Here is a 19,904-nt window from a genome sequence, read left to right as displayed (position 1 = left end):
TCAGCTTAAAGCCTGAAGCTCTGTTGATTCTGGACTCCGGGTGGCTTTGCCAATTAGATCTTTGGCAGCGTGTCAAGGTGGATGATTATCCTGAAGGACTCTTTACAACAAATTGGGACTCATCTGTGAATGAACAGAATTCACAGCTGTTGCAATAAAAGGTTCTTGGGACTACTCGTGTGTTTTAATGACTCAGGAAGCCTAGGTCAGAACACAACCTAAAATATATCATTCCATAGGATTTGGGCAGGTTCTGAAACATTTTGGCAAGTCTAAACCTGGCAAAGTAGAATCTGTTCTGGATCAGGATCAGTTGATGAGCTGAGGTGAGAAGGACACAGAGTATAGAATATTATAGGAAAAAAAAGGTTTATTGCATTTCATGCATTTTTTAAAAAACATGCATCGACTGAATTTTATACCATTACCCAATACATTGTATTTGCGTGTCCAAATCCCCTTAAGTCATTCCAAAATAGTTTGAGGCCAAATTTAATGCCTTTAGAAAATAGGTTCATAAAGGAAAAGCTGGGTTTTCCCTGTTAATTTTCAAACTTGGGAACTGCAGTTAGCAGCACCTGGATTAAAAAAAAAAAAAAAGAGGAATCCCTCTGCCCATTCTCTCTTACACACACACACAGTATATACACATGTGCACACTAACACACTTTCAGATTTAATGATAATGCGATATGTGCAATCAGGGATGAAACAGGATAAAGATTTTTTTGATTTCAAATGTAATGGACGGGAGAACAGAAAGGACAAAGAAAAGATCCCAGACCACGAAGAAATGAGAAGGCCTTGCACTGCCTGCAGAGCCCTCTATAAAATGGTCAAAGTGGAACTACTGAGGAACACAGAATTCAAAATTTATATATATATATATATATATATATATAAAGAAATACATATATTGCATTGTAGTCAGTTCCTGTGGCATCCTCTCCTCCCAGCCAACGTAAGCAGTTGATGTAACGCTGATCACAACCTTTGACATCTTTCTATCAATGAAGACAACATGGTGGGGAGGGAATGGACTAGTTAAAAGGCTGTTTCTCGACTTGATCAGTGGGAACATCAATCAAGTCGCTATGAATTCCGCCACATCAGGAAAGCTTCCGGCTGGAGCTGATCAGTCTCCCGTGACCTGTGGCGCCTGTCCATCTGTCGTCTGATTGGTGGACTGGATGAACATAGGTTGGGTGATATCTTGACCGGCAGGCATAGTCACTTGTTGGATCTGGTAGAGTTGCTGGGAGGGAAGAAGCAAAGAGAAGCTTGTGAAACTGTTTCTGGTGGCTCCTTTCAAGGCATGGCGTGCACTGTACCCTCTTAGAGAGACAGCAGTTCAATTCATTAATACACTGCTAAGGATATCTACAAACGCCTTCTTCTGTAACAGTCCTCAACTGGGAAAAACTCACAACTTTAATCAGAGGTCCCCTGAACTGCCGGGGAGCATCCGAAGCATGAAACTCCAAGCTAGTTCTCTCCTTTTTTAAAATTAATTTATAATATAAAATACAAAAATACAAAAGAAAATAGTAGGAAAGATAAGAGTGGAAAGGGGAAGGAAAAATTTTTAGGAAAAAGGGGAAAAGAAAGAAAAGGCATTGGAAGTCAACTCCTTCTCTTTCTTTTCCCCTTTTTCCCTACAATTTTCCCTTCCCTTTTCCCTTTGGTGCAGTAGAATAAGATAATGATATCAAACCTCAACTTTTTACTTTTACATAAACCAGCCATTTCTATCACAACAAACCTATCTAATCAGTAAAACCCAAAATCAAAGTTTAATTTTTTTTTCCACCTCAAGCACGGAGTCTAAAAGCATTTTCCAAGAAGAAACAAAAGTAATTGTGTTTTTTTTTTTCTTTAATCGGTCAGTTTAGCGATCTCTACTCCAAGGTAGCTCTCAATGAGCAGAACAAATTAATAGGGTAAATATCATATAATCCACAGAACAATGTCTCTGGCTTCTTCCTGTTGGGTCAACAACCCTCCCAAGAAACTGGCTTCCTTCAGGAGGAACTGACCATGCCAAGCTGCTCCAGCAACCACCCCTTTGCCCAGCAGCCCCAGATGCAAAGGCATATACCTGTCCATCGGTAAACTGGCTGAACTGCTGCTGCCCCTGTTGAACGTCTGTCTGCGCAATCTGGAAAAGACATGCATGGATGACATTTGCAACTCTCTGATCAAGAAGGAATCAGTGTTTAAAATAAATGCAAAAGAGGAACTGCAAAACGTAAGAGACCCCTTGAACCTCTTGACCTGCTCTTTTTCCTGTGAACCCCTTGCAATTTGTGGTTTTCATTATTTATTTCCCAAACAAATTTGCCTACCAATGGAAATAAATATTCCTTCAAAGGAGGTTCAAGACTCTGTCAAAAGTAATATTCTCCACATAAGGTAAAGGTAAAGGTTCCCCTCGCACATACGTGCTAATCGTTCCTGAGTCTAGGGGCGGTGCTCATTTCCGTTTCAAAGCCAAAGAGCCAGTGCTGTCCGAAGACGTCTCTGTGGTCATGTGGCCGGCAGGACTCAACACCAAAAGCGCACGGAACACTGTTACCTTCCCACCAAAGGTGGTCCCTATTTTTCTACTTGCATTTTTTACCTGTTTTCGAACTGCTAGGCTGGCAGAAGCTGGGAAAAGTCACGGGAGCTCACCCCGTTACGCGGCACTAGGGATTCAAACCGCTGAACTGCCGACCATTCGATCGACAAGCTCAGCATCTCAGCCACTGAGCCACCGCGTCCCTTGTATTCCCCAATAGTTAAAAGTGTGTGTGTGTGTGTGTGTGTGTGTGTGTGTGTGTGTGTGTGTGTGACCACTAGTGTTCCTTTTGCTGGTGCAATTGGGCTGTTTAGACAGTCTGTTGAGCAAAAGGCCTATTTGCAGATATAGCTGTGAAATTTTCCAAATAAATGGCCTTCAATAAGCAAGGTCTGAAATTCTATGACTGTAGAAACTGGGCATCCGGGACACAGAGATAATTGAAGGCACACCCTATTGAGAAAAGAGATTGTAGGTATGTGTTAGGAAAGGCAAAGAGGAAAGGGAAGACAGACAGAGAAAAGCAATCCGATTTGATACTAATCAAGGCAGATCCCAGGTTGCAGACAATGAAGTATCCAGATCTGAAAGAGGTGAAGGCTACTCTTAGCCAGGACCTAAACAAAAGTACTGCTTTTAATGAATGCATTTAGCAGTGACTAAAAAAGGTTTTGCAAAGCTGGGGAAATTAGATACGGCGCCTGAACACAAAGAATGGCAACATGAAGGCTGGCAGGTGGCTCAAACAGAAAAGCTGACCGATTAACAAAGGTCTGGGAAGAGGGAAAAAAGAACAGAGCTTCACTAAATTTGCTGAAAGCTGGATAAAGTTTTGAAGTAGGAAAGAGATTTTTGGATTCCAGCCTCCAAACACCAGGCCTTTTAGCATACTACAGTATTATTTCATTTTTAACCTACACGAGGCGTTTATTGAGAACAGTGATGTCCAAGCGGAGGAAGGGTGTCAAAAAAAGTCAAGATGTAGCTGCATCCACCTTCTTTGACACCCCACAATAGATGCCCCTGAAACGGGGTGTTTACCAAACAAAGCATGATTTATATTTTTCACAGCTAAGCAAACATAAAAAAAAAAAACACCTTGTGTCTTGGCAGATTTATGACAATAGCTCTGAGCCATACATTTTGTCCTATTCCATATGCAAAGGAGCAGGGTTAATACAACTTCTCCAAATGGTTGAGGTTTCCTTTTTAAAAAGCGGGGCGAGGGGGCAGTAGTCAGCAGAAATTCAAGATCAGAACTCCTCCCACGACCCCTGGTTTCAGTGGTCGTATCTGGAGAAATCAATTTCTTTCTCAAAGGGTCAGGGGTATTTTAACAGCTCTTCTCAAGAAACCCCGGAGGTCAGCCAATACCTGCTGCGTGTTGGCTGCAAGCGTCTGGATCTGGCCCTGGACCACCTGAGTTCCAGACACAGGCTGGGCTAAGCGGATATACTGCAGCTGGCCGGCATTAAGTTGGACCTAGAAACAGCAGGAGGGAGAAAAGAGGACACAGAATTGGTCACCTGAAAACAGAGCTAGCCTCTCGTTTCCCAGAGATGCTTGGAGAGATTATACAGGAAGATGACATAATAAGACCAAAAGATGAAACCAAAAAACACATGTGCTTGGGGTAGAAAAATTGCTTCTCCCTGCTATCGTAACTTCCTATTCTCTTTTAGAGCAGCTATAAGCCAAAATTTAAATTCATCTTCTGCTCTACGATCACAACTTTTGTTTTTATTTCTATAGTCTTCTGTATATTTTTTCGGTTCATCAAAACCATAAATCACAAGTTCAACCATGTAAAGACTTTTGAGATGAAATTAAGTGGAAACTTGAAAGACGAACCACCTATGGTGCAGATATGCATACTTCTTCAAACCTGAAAGAACCCAACTTGATTCCTAATTTTCTGATTAATGCAAACCCTGCCCCATTGTGACACTTCCCCAGAATTGTGCCACCAAAATATGGTGTCTAATCATTGATTTTCAGCAGCATAATGACATTTAAAAAAAATATGAAACAATGGCATTTTAAAAAGTGAAGATGGACGCATTAAATCTGGCGTATGCTTAAGGCAATGATTTTGATGCCAGGAATCTCAATCTACCCCCTCTGGTGATGTCATGGCGTCACTGCTGGATTTCTCAGGTTCTTCCTTTTGTATTTTAAAAAGTGCAGCATCAAAAAAAAAATGCTCGCTCAGCTGTGTTTTAGAACCACCTAACTACATTTAGAAATAGTTAACCTCCTGCCCGCCCTGCTGTATTTGTACAAAACACAATTATATTGTGCTCAGGACAGCATCTTTTAATCAAGGAACAGGTGAAGGAGATCTTTAGACAATCTGTCATTGATGCTCCAAATCTCCTCGAACAGAAATTACAGCCCTTGGACCTTGTCCCTCCACTGACTTCTCTAACATCTGGGATTTTTTTCCCCCCAAATAACCAGTTTCTAAAGGCAAAGGGCAGCACCCCCTGTTACAAATGCATACTTTCTGCAAGAAAAGCTTCTTTACAGCTGTCTTTCTGAAGGCACTGAAATATGCCTGCAGGGAGAAAAGCTGTTTGCAAGCAGAGGCCCTGGTTAGATTTTAACTAGAATAACTAACTTAAAATGGACAACGCAGACATTAAGGGCTTCGACTTACTGCTCTGGTGCACACCACCATGGAGCTTCTGTCTGGGAAACCACTTGTTAAAAATAAAGAGTGGAAAAGCTGGCAGGGGCAGTTTGGAGAGAGACCTTCAAAACCGGCCTGATTATGAAAATAAGCATGGAATGTTTTGCAAATATCTGTGCGGCCCTAATGATTGTGTGACTTTTAAATGTTAACCTAGAATATAATGTAAAACTGTTTCACAAGATGAGAAGGAAGGAAGGGGAGAAAGAAAGTCAAGAAGCCGAACTGACAAATGTGGAGGGGAGAAGTGGCTTCAGCAAAGGTTTAAGCGAGCTGTTTTTTAGAATGGGCTTTTCTCTCTAGAAAGGAGGTGTCCAACCTTGGCAACTTTAAGATCTGTAGCCTTCAACTCTTCAGAATAGGTAGCTGGGGAATTCTGGGAACTGAAGTCCACAAGTCTTGAAGTTGTCAAGGCTAGACACTCCTGCTTTAGAACGTGGCAGTCAAGATGCAGATCCCACACATGCCGTGGAACCTGAACCCCATCCAGCCAGCAAAAAAGGACTAATGTTGGTCATCCAGAGGTTTCTGCAGGAGAGGATACCAACATAGCCACCATATTTTTGCCGTTCCCTTGGGACACCCCTGCAGTTATCCACAACTCCCTTCTCAAATCAAGCCCAGGGCTTCTGTAACTTTTAGATCAATTTTGACTCTGACCGGTATCTGCTGGATTTCGCCCGTGTTGGTGATGATTTGCTGCATGACCTGCATAGTTGGCCCGGTCCCACTTTGCGCCGGCTGGGTTTGCCCCTGTGGCTGGGCCTGAACGATCTGCACCTGTTGCCCTTCTCCCACCTGCATGGTCACAGGTGTGGTCTGAAAGAAGAGAAGCGCACAAGAGAAGATGGAGGACATCTCAGATACATTGATCAGCTACACTTGTGTCCTGCAACATGACCAGGACCAGACAACCAATCTCAGGACAGCAAGCAAGTGGAAATGCTCCCTCTGTTCAGTGTCACAATCTCTGAGACAGAAAAGACCCAAGATAGCAGAAAGGGCATTTATAAAAATCAGATGCTAATACTTCGAAAGCAAAAGATTGTCCATATTTCATTCTTTTAAAATTCAAATTATATCCTGTCCTTCCTTCAGTGTTTCAAGGTGGCATCCAGGACACTGCTCCAATTTTTCCCCCTGAGAACAACCTTGGCAAGCAATAATAGTGGCCAAACATCATCTACGGAGCTTCCACAGCCAAAGATGGGCTTGAATGAAATGAAAAGGAAGCTCCAGTCTGATCCTGTAAAACAGGAGCAGCCAGGATTGCCCGTTCCAAAATGACTGTCAGCAATAATGAAGAGAGTACTGGTTTCTCCTCACTGGTATACTATAGGTACAGCCTATGGATCTGCTCCAATAACTAAACTACAGGAGACATGGACAACATGTGGCCAGACAGATGTTGCTGCAACTCTAATTCCATGTAGTCCCAGCCCATATGACCGGGGAGGGAGAAGAGGGTCTGCAGCAAATGCCGTCTTCTTTCTTTGCTTCTCACTGAGGAAGGCAGTGAGAATCCTGATCATACTTCCATTCCATCCCCACCCGCATTGGGTAGTTCTTCCATCTGCAAGTCTAAGCAGTTGAGTCTTTAAGACTTGCAGTTTTGCCAACATCATGAGATTGGTACCTTATAATACACTAAGGGCTAGCCTAAAACAAGGCTGGGTATTTTGCAATTCAGCACATTGTAGGAATGCAACCACAGCATACTGGAAGAACCTGGTCTATATATTAAGCCATAATAGGGGTAGGGTAGGGCGTTCTCTGTGGGTGCTCCCACCCTCTGGAATGAATTACCTACTGAGCTCCGGACAGCTCCTGATCTGCGCTCCTTCCGTCTGGACTTGAAGACTTGGCTTTTCAAACAAATAGGCTGAGACTGATTCCGGGCTTTATTATTTACTACTAATTAATTATTTGGATTAAATTATGATTTTATTGTACTTGTTTCTTAACTTGTGTTCGCCGCCCTGCGTCCTTCGGGAGAATGGCGGCATATAAATACATGTAATAAAATAAATAAATAAATAAATAAATAATGCCTTGGGGAATTTTTTGTTTGTTTGAATGCCGCAAGATACCCCCCAATGTAGCATATTGCATTTTGTTAACTTTTAACATGCTGCCTTGATCTCAGCACAGGTCTCCTTTGCAAATCAGAGGGCGCCCGATGCCACTTTCCACCTGCTCTCCAAATCCAGCGTGCAAGAGCCATGAAAAGGCCTGCATACCAACCTGTCCTTGCTGAGGCTGGGCGATGATGATCTGCCCAGGCTGGATTGTGGTGGTGGATGTGGTTGTCTGCTGGCCCGTCTGTTGGCCCTGGACTTGGACAGCTGCTGGCTGCTGGGCCAGAGTGAAGTAGTACTGGACGGGTTCTGCTGGAGTCACAGCCTGGCGGACCTCCTCCTACGCCAATGGAGAAGAAGGTGGTCAGACACGGTAAACTAAGCCTGGAACATGGATTCCAGCAGAAATGGAAACAGGTATGGAAAAAATTAGTATGACTAGTGCTCTTCTCTGGACACTGCCCATCAACCTGTTCCGCTCTGTTCTGCCTGTTTTACTTTCTCCCATCTTGAGAGAATCTTCGGGTCTGATGGCTGAATTTCAATTTCTTCCTTGAAAGACAAGCAGCATCCAAGAATGAACAGGCCTTCTGCTTTTGGGGGAAAAGCTTTCCAGGCCAATGAAAGGAAAGAGGTATTATTAGCAGTGAGGCCAACAAGCTGATGAAGAATGCCATTTGCTTACTTAAGTGAGATTTGAAACTACAGGTAGTACTCTATTTACAACCATTCATTTAGTGACTGTTCCAAATTATAACGTTACTGGGGAAAAAAGGTGACTTCTGGATAGTCCTTGCATTTACAACTATTCCCCACAATCACATGATCAAAATTCGGGCCCTTGGCAACCGGCATTTATTTATGATGGTTGTAGCATCTCAGGGACATGCGATCACCATTTGTGGCCTTCCCAGCCAGTTCCTCATAAGCAAAGTCAATGGAGGAAGTTGATTTGCTTAATGACTATGTGATTCATTTAACAACTGCAGTGATTCACTTAACAGCCGTGACAAAAAAAAAGGCTGCAAGATCAGCTGTGATTCACTTAACAACTGCCTTGCTTTGCAATGGAGTCCCTGTATTTGGGGTTCTTGGGGCAGATTATGAAAGCAAACAATAAAATGTACTCATAGCACAGAAACAGGTAAGAATAAGACCTTAGTACATTGACTACTGCAGCACAACTGGAGCACTTTATATCTTAAGTGAATGCCAGGCATGTGGCTACCCAAACTCTCCCATCAAGACCTCTCCCCACCTACCTTTCCTGGGTCTCTGCTTCCCTCCAAACGATGAGCTGGGAAACAGAGTTGTGAGAGGATAAGCTTGGAGCCATGGGGCAGACACATTCTGAGTCCCACAGATCATAATGAGGAGTTACAATTTCCGAGAGGACCAGTCCATGCCAGGAGGCGTAAACAACCTTCTCCCAGCCACCACAAAGTCACAGCTGAGAGTGTAGGATGTTTACACACACTGTTACATGGCTAGGGTTAAATTGGCGAAACACACATAAGGGCTACTGGCCAGTTAACTTCCACCACCTTCTATGCAAAATGGCTGAGGCAAAAAAAAAAAAAAGGGGGGGGGTACCGAGGATGCTCGCCTCAACTGACTAAATTCAGTCTTAGTGGCTCATTGTTCAAAGGTGATGCTAAGATCTACTTAGAAAAATTAGTCTCATCTTCAAAGGTTTTAAATAGCAAATCCAATCGGCTTCTTGAACTTTTTCCAAAAGACAGGCATAATTTTTTAGCATGTCCCTAAACTCAAGTACAATTTTTAACAATTTTAAAATCATTTGGCACTTGGGATGACTCCTGAGTTTGAATGAATCAGAGCTTCAAAAGCACTACACAACTGTTGTCTGGCCCATTTGCCAGCAACGATGTCAGTGGGCATGGCCAAGAGATGCTGCTGCCAAGAATGAATTCCATCAATAACACATAAGGGCCTCTTGTGCAAAGTCACTGGCCTGCGTCAAAGCAGCTGACCCTGGACCTACAGGGTGGGAGAAAAATCTTTCTGGGAAAGAAAATCCCTGGCTGACTTCAGAAGAGTTGGAAGCCATTGTCCAGACAGAATGGAAGCTGATGAGAGTCGCTCCTCTTCCCTTTTATCTAAAACCAGATTCATGTCCCTACAAGACATGAGCACCGGACAAATTCCTGTTTGGTCAGTGAACTGGAAAAGAGGGAAGCCAACATAATTGGCTTCTTGCATTTTTCAGGGCACCCTTAGACATGGGGGTTAGGGCTCTGTTCACCCTGAAAGAGGCAACTATGATGAGAAAGATCCAGCAGGAAAACCATCAAGACTCTCTTAAGCGAGACTATGCTAGAAGGCTCAAGATTTTAAAGGTCACTGCATGCAAGTATGGATGATTGTGCTTGACAAATCGCTGCATTTAGCACAATATGGAAAAATGTAGCTTAACACCACCTGGAGGACACCAAGCTGCAGGAAGATCCTTTACATAATGACTGGAAGAGGGTTATTTTTTTAAAAAAAAACTACAGGAAGAGATTTCCCCAATCTTGACTGTTCCCTTCAATATATCAAGCAATCCAAGTGTTCTTTATATATTTCATCTCCCCATTTCTTCCTGCAATACTGCAAGATTGTTCTCAACATCTTGAAAACTCACAGATCCACGAGAAACTTTTAATTTTTCTTCCCCAAGATTCCAGTGTGGATACTTGATATGTTTTTGTACAATAAGGACTCAACTGGTATGTGGAAGCTCCTTATTTTAATTTTAAGCAGCTCTATTTTGTTTCCAAACTAAAACTTGACTAGCGGAGTGCCTATTAAGGGAATGACAGGCTGAAAAGAAGCAGCAGCAGAAGCAGTCTAGGGCTGCCAAAATGGGAATCCAAACGCAACTACTTGATTGCAGTATGATTGTCAACCAGAGTTCTGCAATGTATGACTCAGGAACATGGTAAAAACATGATAAGGCAGTGCCATAATGGGCCAACGTATTTGTAGAGCTCAGTGCAATAAAAAGAAAAACAAAAAAAGCAAGACATCCACAAGCATTCAAAGTTGGCTTCATTAAATCTGTTTCTTCAATCTAACCCATTGCAGAGATACAAAACACTTCATTACTCTCTTTATGTAGCTATAATTGTGATTGCTGGATTCTCCAAATGGCTACAAAGGATTATCTCGAAACACAAAATAGTCAGAAAACATTAACTTTAAAATGTTGCTATGGGCCAATTTAAAGTGGTCTGCGGTAGTTTCATAAGTTGTATAAATGTCCACAAAGAAAAAGAAACACTGATACATCCACTAAAGCTTCCTGGAAGATTTAGGAATAAGGATGTGTCTTTCTGTTCCTCTTATTCAAGGTCTCAAGTCAGTCCGTATGCAGACCTAAGGTTAATGGATGTCTACTCCTTTTTTCTTTCCTTTTTTCATTTTATACGTCTGTTATCTTTCTCCCTTTGTTTACTCAGTACGGATACCTTATTCAATACTGCTCCGTAAGGACTCAATATTTGTTGTATCAATAATGATGCATGTTCTTTTAAAAAAAAAAATAAGCCAAGAATGCCATCTATTCAAAGCCACAGAGATTACTTGAATCTGTTCGTGAAATCTGGAGTCCGGTAACCCTTGAAACTGCAGTCATTCCCACACGTGGCCTCAAGGGACAACAGGAGGAGGACAGATATAAAACAGTGCCTTGCTTGTTCTATATTTGTCGTCAAGGCTTCTCTGAAACCAAAGCAAACCTATCTTGGCATTTACCAAGGAGAGAAAGTGGAACAGACGTCAGAGCGCTGCTATCCACCCTGCTGCTGGGAACGTTCCTACAGTGCAAGTGTTGGAAGAAAATTTGCTCCCTCCCCCTTTTGTTGTGGCACACCTGGATTCTTTAGGAACCCTACATGACTGGCAAACTTGCAATGCTTTTGAAGTACAGGTAGTCCTCAACGTACGACCACAACGGAGCACAAAATTTATTGTCGTTAAGTGAGAAATTTGTTAAGCTAGTCCTGCCCCATTTTACGATTTTTTTTTATTGCCACATTCGTTAACTGAATCACTGCAGCTGTTAAAATTAGCGACACGGATGTTAAGTGAATCTGGTCTCCTAATTGACTTTGCTTTTCAGGTTGCAAGAAGACCCCGGGAGACTGCAAGCATCATAAATGTGAATCAGTTGTCAAGCATCCAAATCTAAATCATGTGACCATGGGGATACTGCAACGGTCATTAAGTGTGAAACATGGTCGTAAGTAACTTTTTTTCAGTGCCATTGTAACTTTGAATGGCCACTAAGTGAATTGTTGTAAGTCGAGGACTACCTGTATACTGTGGTCAATGTTCAGAAACGAGGGCTTGCAGTCAGCCCTTTTCATTAACAGGGTGCTTTGGAACATCAGTACGTCTCCCGATTTTTTTTTTGAGAGGAACAGTATAAAATAAAAAACACCATATAGCAAGGGTGGGAACCTTCCATGACCTCCTTCCCCTGCCATCCAAGCTGGGGAGGCTGAGAACAGCAGCTGAATAACATCTGGAAGATTGCAGGTTCTCCACTTCCAAAGTGAGGCCTCTTGAGGGACACTGCAAATGTATTTGTTATGTAGGTATTTCTGCAAAGCCACACATCCCTTCTCTTCTGATCCTCCAGCTGGAAAGGTCTGCCTTGTTCTTAAGGAGAGATTAAGGGGAGATTTAAAACCATGGAGAGCGAACACTATACTAGCTTCAGTGTCCTTTTTACATCCTCCCTACAAAAATTCCAGGCTTGTACTTGCTATACCAGCAGGAATAACATTTGGACAAGGCTTCTCTGTAGTCACTGAATGTCACAAGTGGACGCTGATGTACAGACATGGGACTGTATTTCGCTGGTTGTTCTAAGCTGTTCTCTCTGCAATCCTGAAAAGTCAACTTCCTCAACACAGGGGGCGAAGCTTCTCCATGGAATGTCTTAGATCAGGGATGTCAAACTCGCGGCCCGCAGGCCAGATGAGTCACGTGCTCGCCAAGCCCAGTTTAGCAAAGGGGGGGGGAAATGTCACGATATATCATGTGACGACACCGTGACGATGCACGTTTGACATCCCTGTCTTAGATAAAGGACAGGCCGCAAACTTCAGGCTTAAAAGATCTGCCTGGTTTTCTGTACAAACATCAAGACTCGGAATATAAAGCAGTGGCTGAAGAGCCAGACATGATTAGGATTCCAGAACTGGGTCTTTTCCGAGTACATTTAGAAGTTCAAGAATTTGTTTTCAGTACAACAGTAAAGCTCACAGGTTCCTTCCTCCCCCACCCCACCCCCAATCCTCCCACAACTACAACCCCACTCCTAGTTCCCCAATTTTCCCAGGCATTTTTGTACTTCAGCGACCTAATATAGGAGGAAGAAGCGTGTTTTTTATTTGTTGTTCTTGTGAGTCAGACGTCCTTGCTATCAGGCGAACTCCTCTCTGGAGGTCTTCCAAACATATCACCACTGCCATAAGAAAGCATGTTTTACGAAAGGGACCACATACATTATCTCGAGGTCTCTGGAGGTAGATTACAAGAACGCTAAATGCTATCACCATTATAGTTAAAAGAACATTTGCAGAGGTTTTAACCGCCCAATATTCTTCTGTATTCTAAGTCTGGTTTAGCAGAAAGCAGTGGCTGATTAGATTCCAAGCCTGGAAACTTTTCTAGCCAGGTTGTCAGCCAAGGGCAACTTTTCAATTCGAACCCATTCTGTTTCAGGAGGATTGTGGCAGCCTGCCGCTGTAAACATCCGACTGAAAGCCTCTTTGAGCCTGCACAGCTTCCAGTCAAGGATGTTTACAGGGGCAACAACTGCCCAGATAGATTCACAATGGGACTCTCCCAGGATGATGGATTCCTTGGTGCAAGAAAACCATGGTATTTGTACATGTTGGCTGATTCCATGTCAAATGTGCTGGAAGACGTTCTAAGGCAGGGGTCTCCAACCTTGGCAACTTTAAGCCTGGTGGACTTCAACTCCCAGAATGCCCCAGCCAGCCAGGCTTAAAGTTGCCAAGGTTGGAGACCCCTGTTCTAAGGAGTTCTAAGGAAGATGGTGGCTCCCCATCAGCATAATTCTCAGTTCAAGCAGGCACAGACTAAGTTACCTTTCTAATTCTCTGGCTACCATCTGTCCAGTCAACTGGACAAGGTTTTTTTTTGACCAGGAAATATACAAAAGCTCCAAATGGCCAATTGGAAAATGTGTCCTGTTTCTATGCACAAGGCAGAAACCTGTGACATCGTGCACAGGTTATTACTTATGTAACGGAAACCTGCTGGGTAGGCAATCAACGACCGACCCAGTTGTGAGTCCAAGTCAGGGAGGTCACACACTGCATGGCAAATTTATCCTCAAGCTGCTAAATGCTTTACACAATTCCTAAAACGTTCAATTATCTGAGTCAAAAGCAGCAGTAATACCACGTTACATCGAGATGAGAGCAAAATAAATAAATAAATGGAGGATTCTGGAGAAGAAACTATATTAAATTCAACTGGCAGACTAAACATAATCATGCTTGCTATATACACACATCTAAAAAGAGGACGACTGCCAAAGCTGGAGGAATAAGCTGTTCCATTCCCAAGACCGAATGTAAAGTTTGGCAGGCATTCAGGCCAGCTGAAGTTCAAACTGTATTCAACAAGCTGAAGTCCAACTGAATCCTGCAGATAAATCTGGGCACTGTACAATCCTGACTGACTAATGCTAGTAACGTATTTGGCAGCTCCACAGGTGACTAGCCAAGGGCATGGCTAAAAGTGCCCTCTGGACTACAAACCCACATGGGGAATTAAGACTTTCATATAACAATGAACTCTTCATATACCCAGAAGCCCACTTCACTAGTTTGCTGGAGCTGAACCCTAATCTAGTCTATCGAACTGCACAGCAACAGAGAAAGAATACAAGGCTGCCTTCAAACCTTCAGAGGAGCCCGGTTCAGTGGCTTTCAGAAGGAGGATAACTGAAGAAGAAGCAGGTTTACACCTCTGTGCAGCTGACGGACCCAAAATTTGGAGTTCTTCCTCTGTTTGAACTGCTTCCATTTCAGTTGGCCAGAAAAAAAATTGTCTCTGGCCATCAATGTTAGTTTCACTGTGAGGACCTTCTATTGGTATTTGCGTCTTTTATCTCTGATATGTTGTCTTTTTAGATTGCAAATGTAGGAGAAATCTAAGTTTTACTGGATCTGTGATTTGCTCCAGGGGGCTTTTGTCTGGGGAATAAGATATAAATCCACTTAATGTCCCATAATATGGTACAGAAATAAAATGGAACCCGAGTACTATCAAGACAGGAATTTAGCTTGGTTTACACAAAATATTTACACATCTTGGGAGGAGAAAGAACTTTCCGAGGCATAGAACAGTCCCCACGTTCTTTTCCATGGATAAAATTACATTTTGGTCTGTGCTGATCTGTTTTGCTCAAGTTTTAAGCAAGAAGAAAAGCCTTTTTGTCTCTCATTAATTTCCACTGACCACGATAACATCACAAAGTTACAGTTAATCTGATTTGGGCATGTTACTTCATCATGAAGGGCGAACAAAGAATGTTCCTTCTGGACTGATCAGGTCCAGGTTACAGACATATAAAGAGAACACACATGCACAGATTCTCTTTTGCCCTCACCTGTCGCTTTGGAGGTTTAAGTTCATCCCTTGGAACGATGTCAATGAGAAAGTCGAACTGATCAAACTTCGTGATGGCCATAGCAATATCATTTCTCTGTAACAAAAAAGAAAGCACAAGTAACATCTGGTTTCTGTAACTCTAGCTGAACGAACACTGTTGACACTGGCCTTAATCAGCTTAGCAGGAAAGGTAGAGAGAACAATAGGTGATGAAGATGGTGACATAAAATCTTAACAACCTAAAGATACACTAAAACATTTGACAGGAAAATTTTCCAGCTCTCTGATGTTTTTCATGTATTGCTCTGCAAGATCAATAAATGCAAACACTTTGCATTATGCAAAGTTACTTAATCCCAAAGATATGAAACATTTTCAATTGCATTCAGTACAAGTAGCCTCAACTTGCGACCGGTTGCTTAACCACTGAAGTCACGACAGACCTCCCGAAAGGTATTTCAAGCAGAGTTCTGAAGTTGTGAAGGCTGCTCCCCCATGCTCATGTGACCGCATTTTGGGAAACTGACTTGCATTTACAGCTGTTTAAAGGGCCCCACTGTCCCATGACTGCTTTTTATGATGTTCGTGCTGAAAACTGACATTTACTTGCAGTTTTTGGCAAAATCAGCCATAGAGAAAAATCGGTTTGCTTAACAACTGTAATATTCTCTTAACTATTGCAAAAAAGGTAAACAAAAAACAAAAAACCAGGTGGATCATGTGGATCATGTGGATGTTTTATGACCATCATAACGTACAACTGTAATGGGCAGGGTCCATTACTGTAAGTCGAGGACTACTTGTGTCACGTAGATGTTATTTGTTTGTTTGTAAAACTTATAGGCCGCCTACCTTACCTCAAAGTGACCCTGGGTAATTTAAAACCCCCGTCTCTTTTCCACAGCATGCTGGACCACTATGCTTGATCTAGAACTGGAGGTGTTCTAGGCTCTCCCATGGCAAAGGGGAGATCAACCTGCCCTCATGTCCATGGAGATTCTCGGTCATCCAGGCCACGGTTGTCCCAAAGGTGCTTTTTCAAGAGGCAACTGGGTTTTCTGGAAAAGTCCAGTTGCCTTTTGAAAAAGCACCTTTGGGACAACCTGCCTTCATCCACTAGCCAGAGCAGGAAATAACTGCAGAGAGTTGGCTTTATCCTTTCTAGTCAGAAAGAACAACTATTTCAAAATTAAACAAGCTGACTCCACGCAATGGCCAGAGAAGGCATTTCTGCTCCAATCCTGCCGTCTTCTTCCTGCTGCCTCTGTGTTGTGGCTGGTAGATTGTGAGACTACAGCAGAGACTGTGTTATCTTTTATAATCTGCATGACATTTATTAAGCAGTTAAGGGCTTAGCAATAACACCGCTAATAATTCCAATATGAATGAATGCTGTAAAATGCCCACTAAGAAAAATGGCCATTAAAGTTATTTCTCATCTACTTTTAATTAAAGTTCTGAATGCTTCGTTTTCCCCTGTATGAAACACAGAGCTCGAGGATCTCAGTTTTCATTTTTCCCTTTATACAAGGAATAGGTGATGTTAGGGTGGCCAGCTAATATTTTGCAAGACAGCATGGACTACTTCAAGCACTGGAATTCTTTGCTCTTAACTGTAATTAATTAATCTTCAAGCCTGTTAATACAATTTCTATGCAGTTTTCAAGCATGATAAACTGTGCTGTTAGTCTTCAACAAACAGGTTATTGTGTCACAAAAGGGGGGCTAAGATAGCCCACCCTTGTTCTATTCCAAAATACCAACACTTATAGTTACAAACACCTCTTGGGAAAGGCAAAATATGGAAACAAGAGACATTTGAAATACCCGCTGCCGATGCCCATGGTTATGATACAATATCAATCTTACCCACTTCAAAGGTAGGGGAAAGCAAGGTCTTCCTAAATTTGTGGCATGAAACAGACCAGTATTCTTTAAACTTTTAAGATGTGTGAACTTCAACTCCTAGAATTTCCCAACCAGCATGCTGGGGAATTCTGGGAGTTGAAGTTCACACAGCTTAAAGTTGCCAAGGTTGAAAACCACTGCATTGAACACCACCCATTCTGCAACATGTTTCACAATCTAGCTCAAGAGAAGCAAATTTGAGTATGCTGGTTAAAAGAAAAAAAAGGAGAGGATTGTCAACTTGCTGGCTTGCAAGATTTGCTGAGCTAAAATAGTCCACCAGGACTGCTGGAATGGTGACATATTGGAATGTGGGCTTTTTCCTCTTCTCCTGTAATTGTTTGCTGACTTGCAAAGTGCTAGAAGTTTTTGGGGCAGAGGAGTAAGTAGTAACCAGGTGCCTTCAGTGCTCTGCTATCAGTTAGATAAGACAAAAAAGAGGCACAGGCTAAGTGGTGAACATGTTTGGGAAGCACAAGGGGTCAGGAGAAAAAGTGGGAAGAGAGATATTCAGGAAGTGAGCAAGTGAATCAGCGTATAATGCAGCAAAATTTAAAGTGTATAAAAATCAGAAGGCAGGAGGATGGACAGGTTTTCTAGTAAAAACAAGGGGGGGAGGGAGGGAGGGAGGGAGGGAGGGAGGGAGGGAGGGAGGAAGGAAGGAAGGAAGGAAGGAAGGAAGGAAGGAAGGAAGGAAGGAAGGAAGGAAGGAAGGAAGGAAGGAGGGAAGGAATCCTCCTTCTAGTACAAAAATGACACCTACGCCTCTTCTAGACCAATTTGATGTTTCTTTCAAATATGCCCCTAAATGAATATTGAAGCCAATGCTCAAAAAAGACATAGCTGGTCGCCACTGCTCCATCCTTTCCCCTTGTGGGATGCTGAACATGTGTCTGCAGAGACCTAGAAATAGAAACTGAAAGAAGAGTTAAGCCCCTGTTAGATGCTTCTTACTGTCAACTGGCTTTGCAAGGGAGATGCTATCATCAGGCATTTACATACCAAGACTGACTAATAAAGATCTTGCTTCAATCTATTCTTGCTCTAATCTAGGCTCCCACCCCAAAAGCAGGAACAGGCAAAAAGTAAAGGGGACAGCATAAAGTCAGGATGATAAACAGTCCTTTACCTGCAAAGTCCTGCGTTTGTTGTCTTCTGTGTGTATCCAAGCTCGTAGTGTCAACTCCGTGATGAATATCTGAGCAGCCTTGGCGAACAGAACAGGAGCTTCTGCACTGATCATCTAGAGGAATGAAGGAGCATTTAACCTACTGACTGTATTAAAACAAGACAATTACAGGACCCTGCATTACCGCCATCCCTCCCCCAAAAAAACAAAGCTTTCTTTGAGATGAGTGAAAGCTATTACAACTTACTTATCTTGGAAAATAAAGTATAAACTACTTTATCTTCCAAGGAGATCGGAATGATGCATATGGAAGTTATCCCTGTGGTCCTCACAGCAACCCCAAAAGGTCGGATAGACAGAATTAGAGGTTACTTCGAGGCTACTTGCCGAGTGTTTTGGATTAATTGAAATTTTTACTTTGAAATTCCCCAGGTTTTTCCACCTTGTCAAAGGTTGCCTTCCAGATGTGTTAGGATTGAAACATGCCATTTTCCAGCCAGAGAATTCAAGATTTTGAACCTCAAGGGATACAAATATGAAAGGGTGTCACCTCTGGGGCCTCACCTTGAGCCCAAGAAAGTGACAGAGAAGACAAATGTGCATGTCTTGCTATTTAAGAACAAGCATACAGCATTATGCTATGCCTAAAAAGGAAGGAAGGAAGGAAGGAAGGAAGGAAGGAAGGAAGGAAGGAAGGAAGGAAGGAAGGAAGGAAGGAAGGAAGGAAGGAAGGCAGAGGTTTGTCCTTGACTCCCGGACAAATCTCTGCCCTTACAAACTAGATAATACCTTCAGTGGGATTTTGGCTGAAGTGTCTTCTTCGGTTATATAGGTCCTGGGGGGTTGGTTGGTCTTGTGATTGTCACCTAGTTTGGTAACTAAATGTCCAGGAGCCAAGCAGCAAGCTCGGAGGACAAACCTCTGCCTAAATCTATAACCCGAGCTACAAATATTCTCCACAATTTCCAAATAAGAACAAGCATGGCATATTCCAAGCCTTTGGCAAAGACTAGCCAGCTTTTTCCTCTCTCACACAGGAAATGTCTCTCTTAATTTTGATCACTGCTGGCCTCAGTGAACTTCCTGTTCTTCTCAGGCTACAATCCCGAGTACAGTCCAAATAATGCTGTCATATAAAAGCATCTTGATCCTGGAATTTTAATCAGTGAAATATACTTATGAAGTAATACCACCATTCTGCAGTATAAAGCATGGTGAACCTTGTTTTCAGATGCTTTTCAGAAGAAGCATTTTCTCTAATGAGTAAAGTTCCTTCAAAGGTTGTACTAAACATCTAAGATTTTTTATGTGTTCTCATTAAAAAAAAGTCTGTTGTCCATTATTTTTAAGTGGTCACAGAAGCTTTTATTTTTAATGAAATAATGGACTAAATGTTGATCCCTCAGGTTTTAAGATGGAAGTGAAAATGATTTCATCTGGTATTTTAAGAAACCTGTTTTCAGGAACCTCTTTGAAGAATTCTAGCTTTGCACTGAAGGGTAGACATTAAACATGTGCAGCCTTTGAAATCAACCCTGACTCAATCTGTAATTCCTTAGAAATAGGACAATATTTCACACACGGCTTACTTCCCAGTCAGCTACGTCTATATACAAAGCCTGGCCAATTCTCAAAAAGAAGAGGGCAAACAGCAGCCTTAGCCTGTTGAGGAAGAGAAGCTGCAGTTTCTACTGCAAGTCTGAACAATGGTCCGTGCAACCAGATTCAATGTCTACATAAAAGAGGATAAATTGTTCCAATGAACCATGAGGTCATCTGCAAAGAAAGTTAAGAGGGGCACAGAGACCAAGATTTTTTTTTTAAAAAAAAAAATCACTATCAAATGTGCCTGTCAGGTGAATCTGTTTTTATCAA

The 19,904-nt window shown here is 42.4% G+C and overlaps 1 protein-coding gene across 2 annotated transcripts in view; it reads right to left on the bottom strand.

The window, feature by feature from the left end:
- Positions 1 to 352: 352 nt before the first annotated feature.
- NFYC (nuclear transcription factor Y subunit gamma) overlaps positions 353 to 19,904 on the bottom strand; it is a 56,278-nt gene continuing 36,726 nt past the window's right edge. For both annotated transcript variants that reach the window (XM_034413357.3, XM_034413358.3), the window contains exons 4-10: positions 18,030 to 18,143; positions 14,991 to 15,086; positions 7,497 to 7,670; positions 5,913 to 6,071; positions 3,935 to 4,042; positions 2,099 to 2,158; positions 353 to 1,255 (exon numbers count right to left, since the gene is read on the bottom strand). In XM_034413357.3, the coding sequence (XP_034269248.1) occupies positions 1,136 to 1,255; positions 2,099 to 2,158; positions 3,935 to 4,042; positions 5,913 to 6,071; positions 7,497 to 7,670; positions 14,991 to 15,086; positions 18,030 to 18,143 (831 nt within the window). In that variant the 3' untranslated portion in view covers positions 353 to 1,135. The remainder of the gene's footprint in view (positions 1,256 to 2,098; positions 2,159 to 3,934; positions 4,043 to 5,912; positions 6,072 to 7,496; positions 7,671 to 14,990; positions 15,087 to 18,029; positions 18,144 to 19,904) is intronic.

Source organism: Pantherophis guttatus, chromosome 10 (genome assembly GCF_059756535.1).
Source record: "Pantherophis guttatus breed Tessera chromosome 10, ASM5975653v1, whole genome shotgun sequence".
NCBI lineage: Eukaryota > Metazoa > Chordata > Lepidosauria > Squamata > Colubridae > Pantherophis > Pantherophis guttatus.
This window is presented reverse-complemented; position numbering and strand designations above follow the sequence as displayed.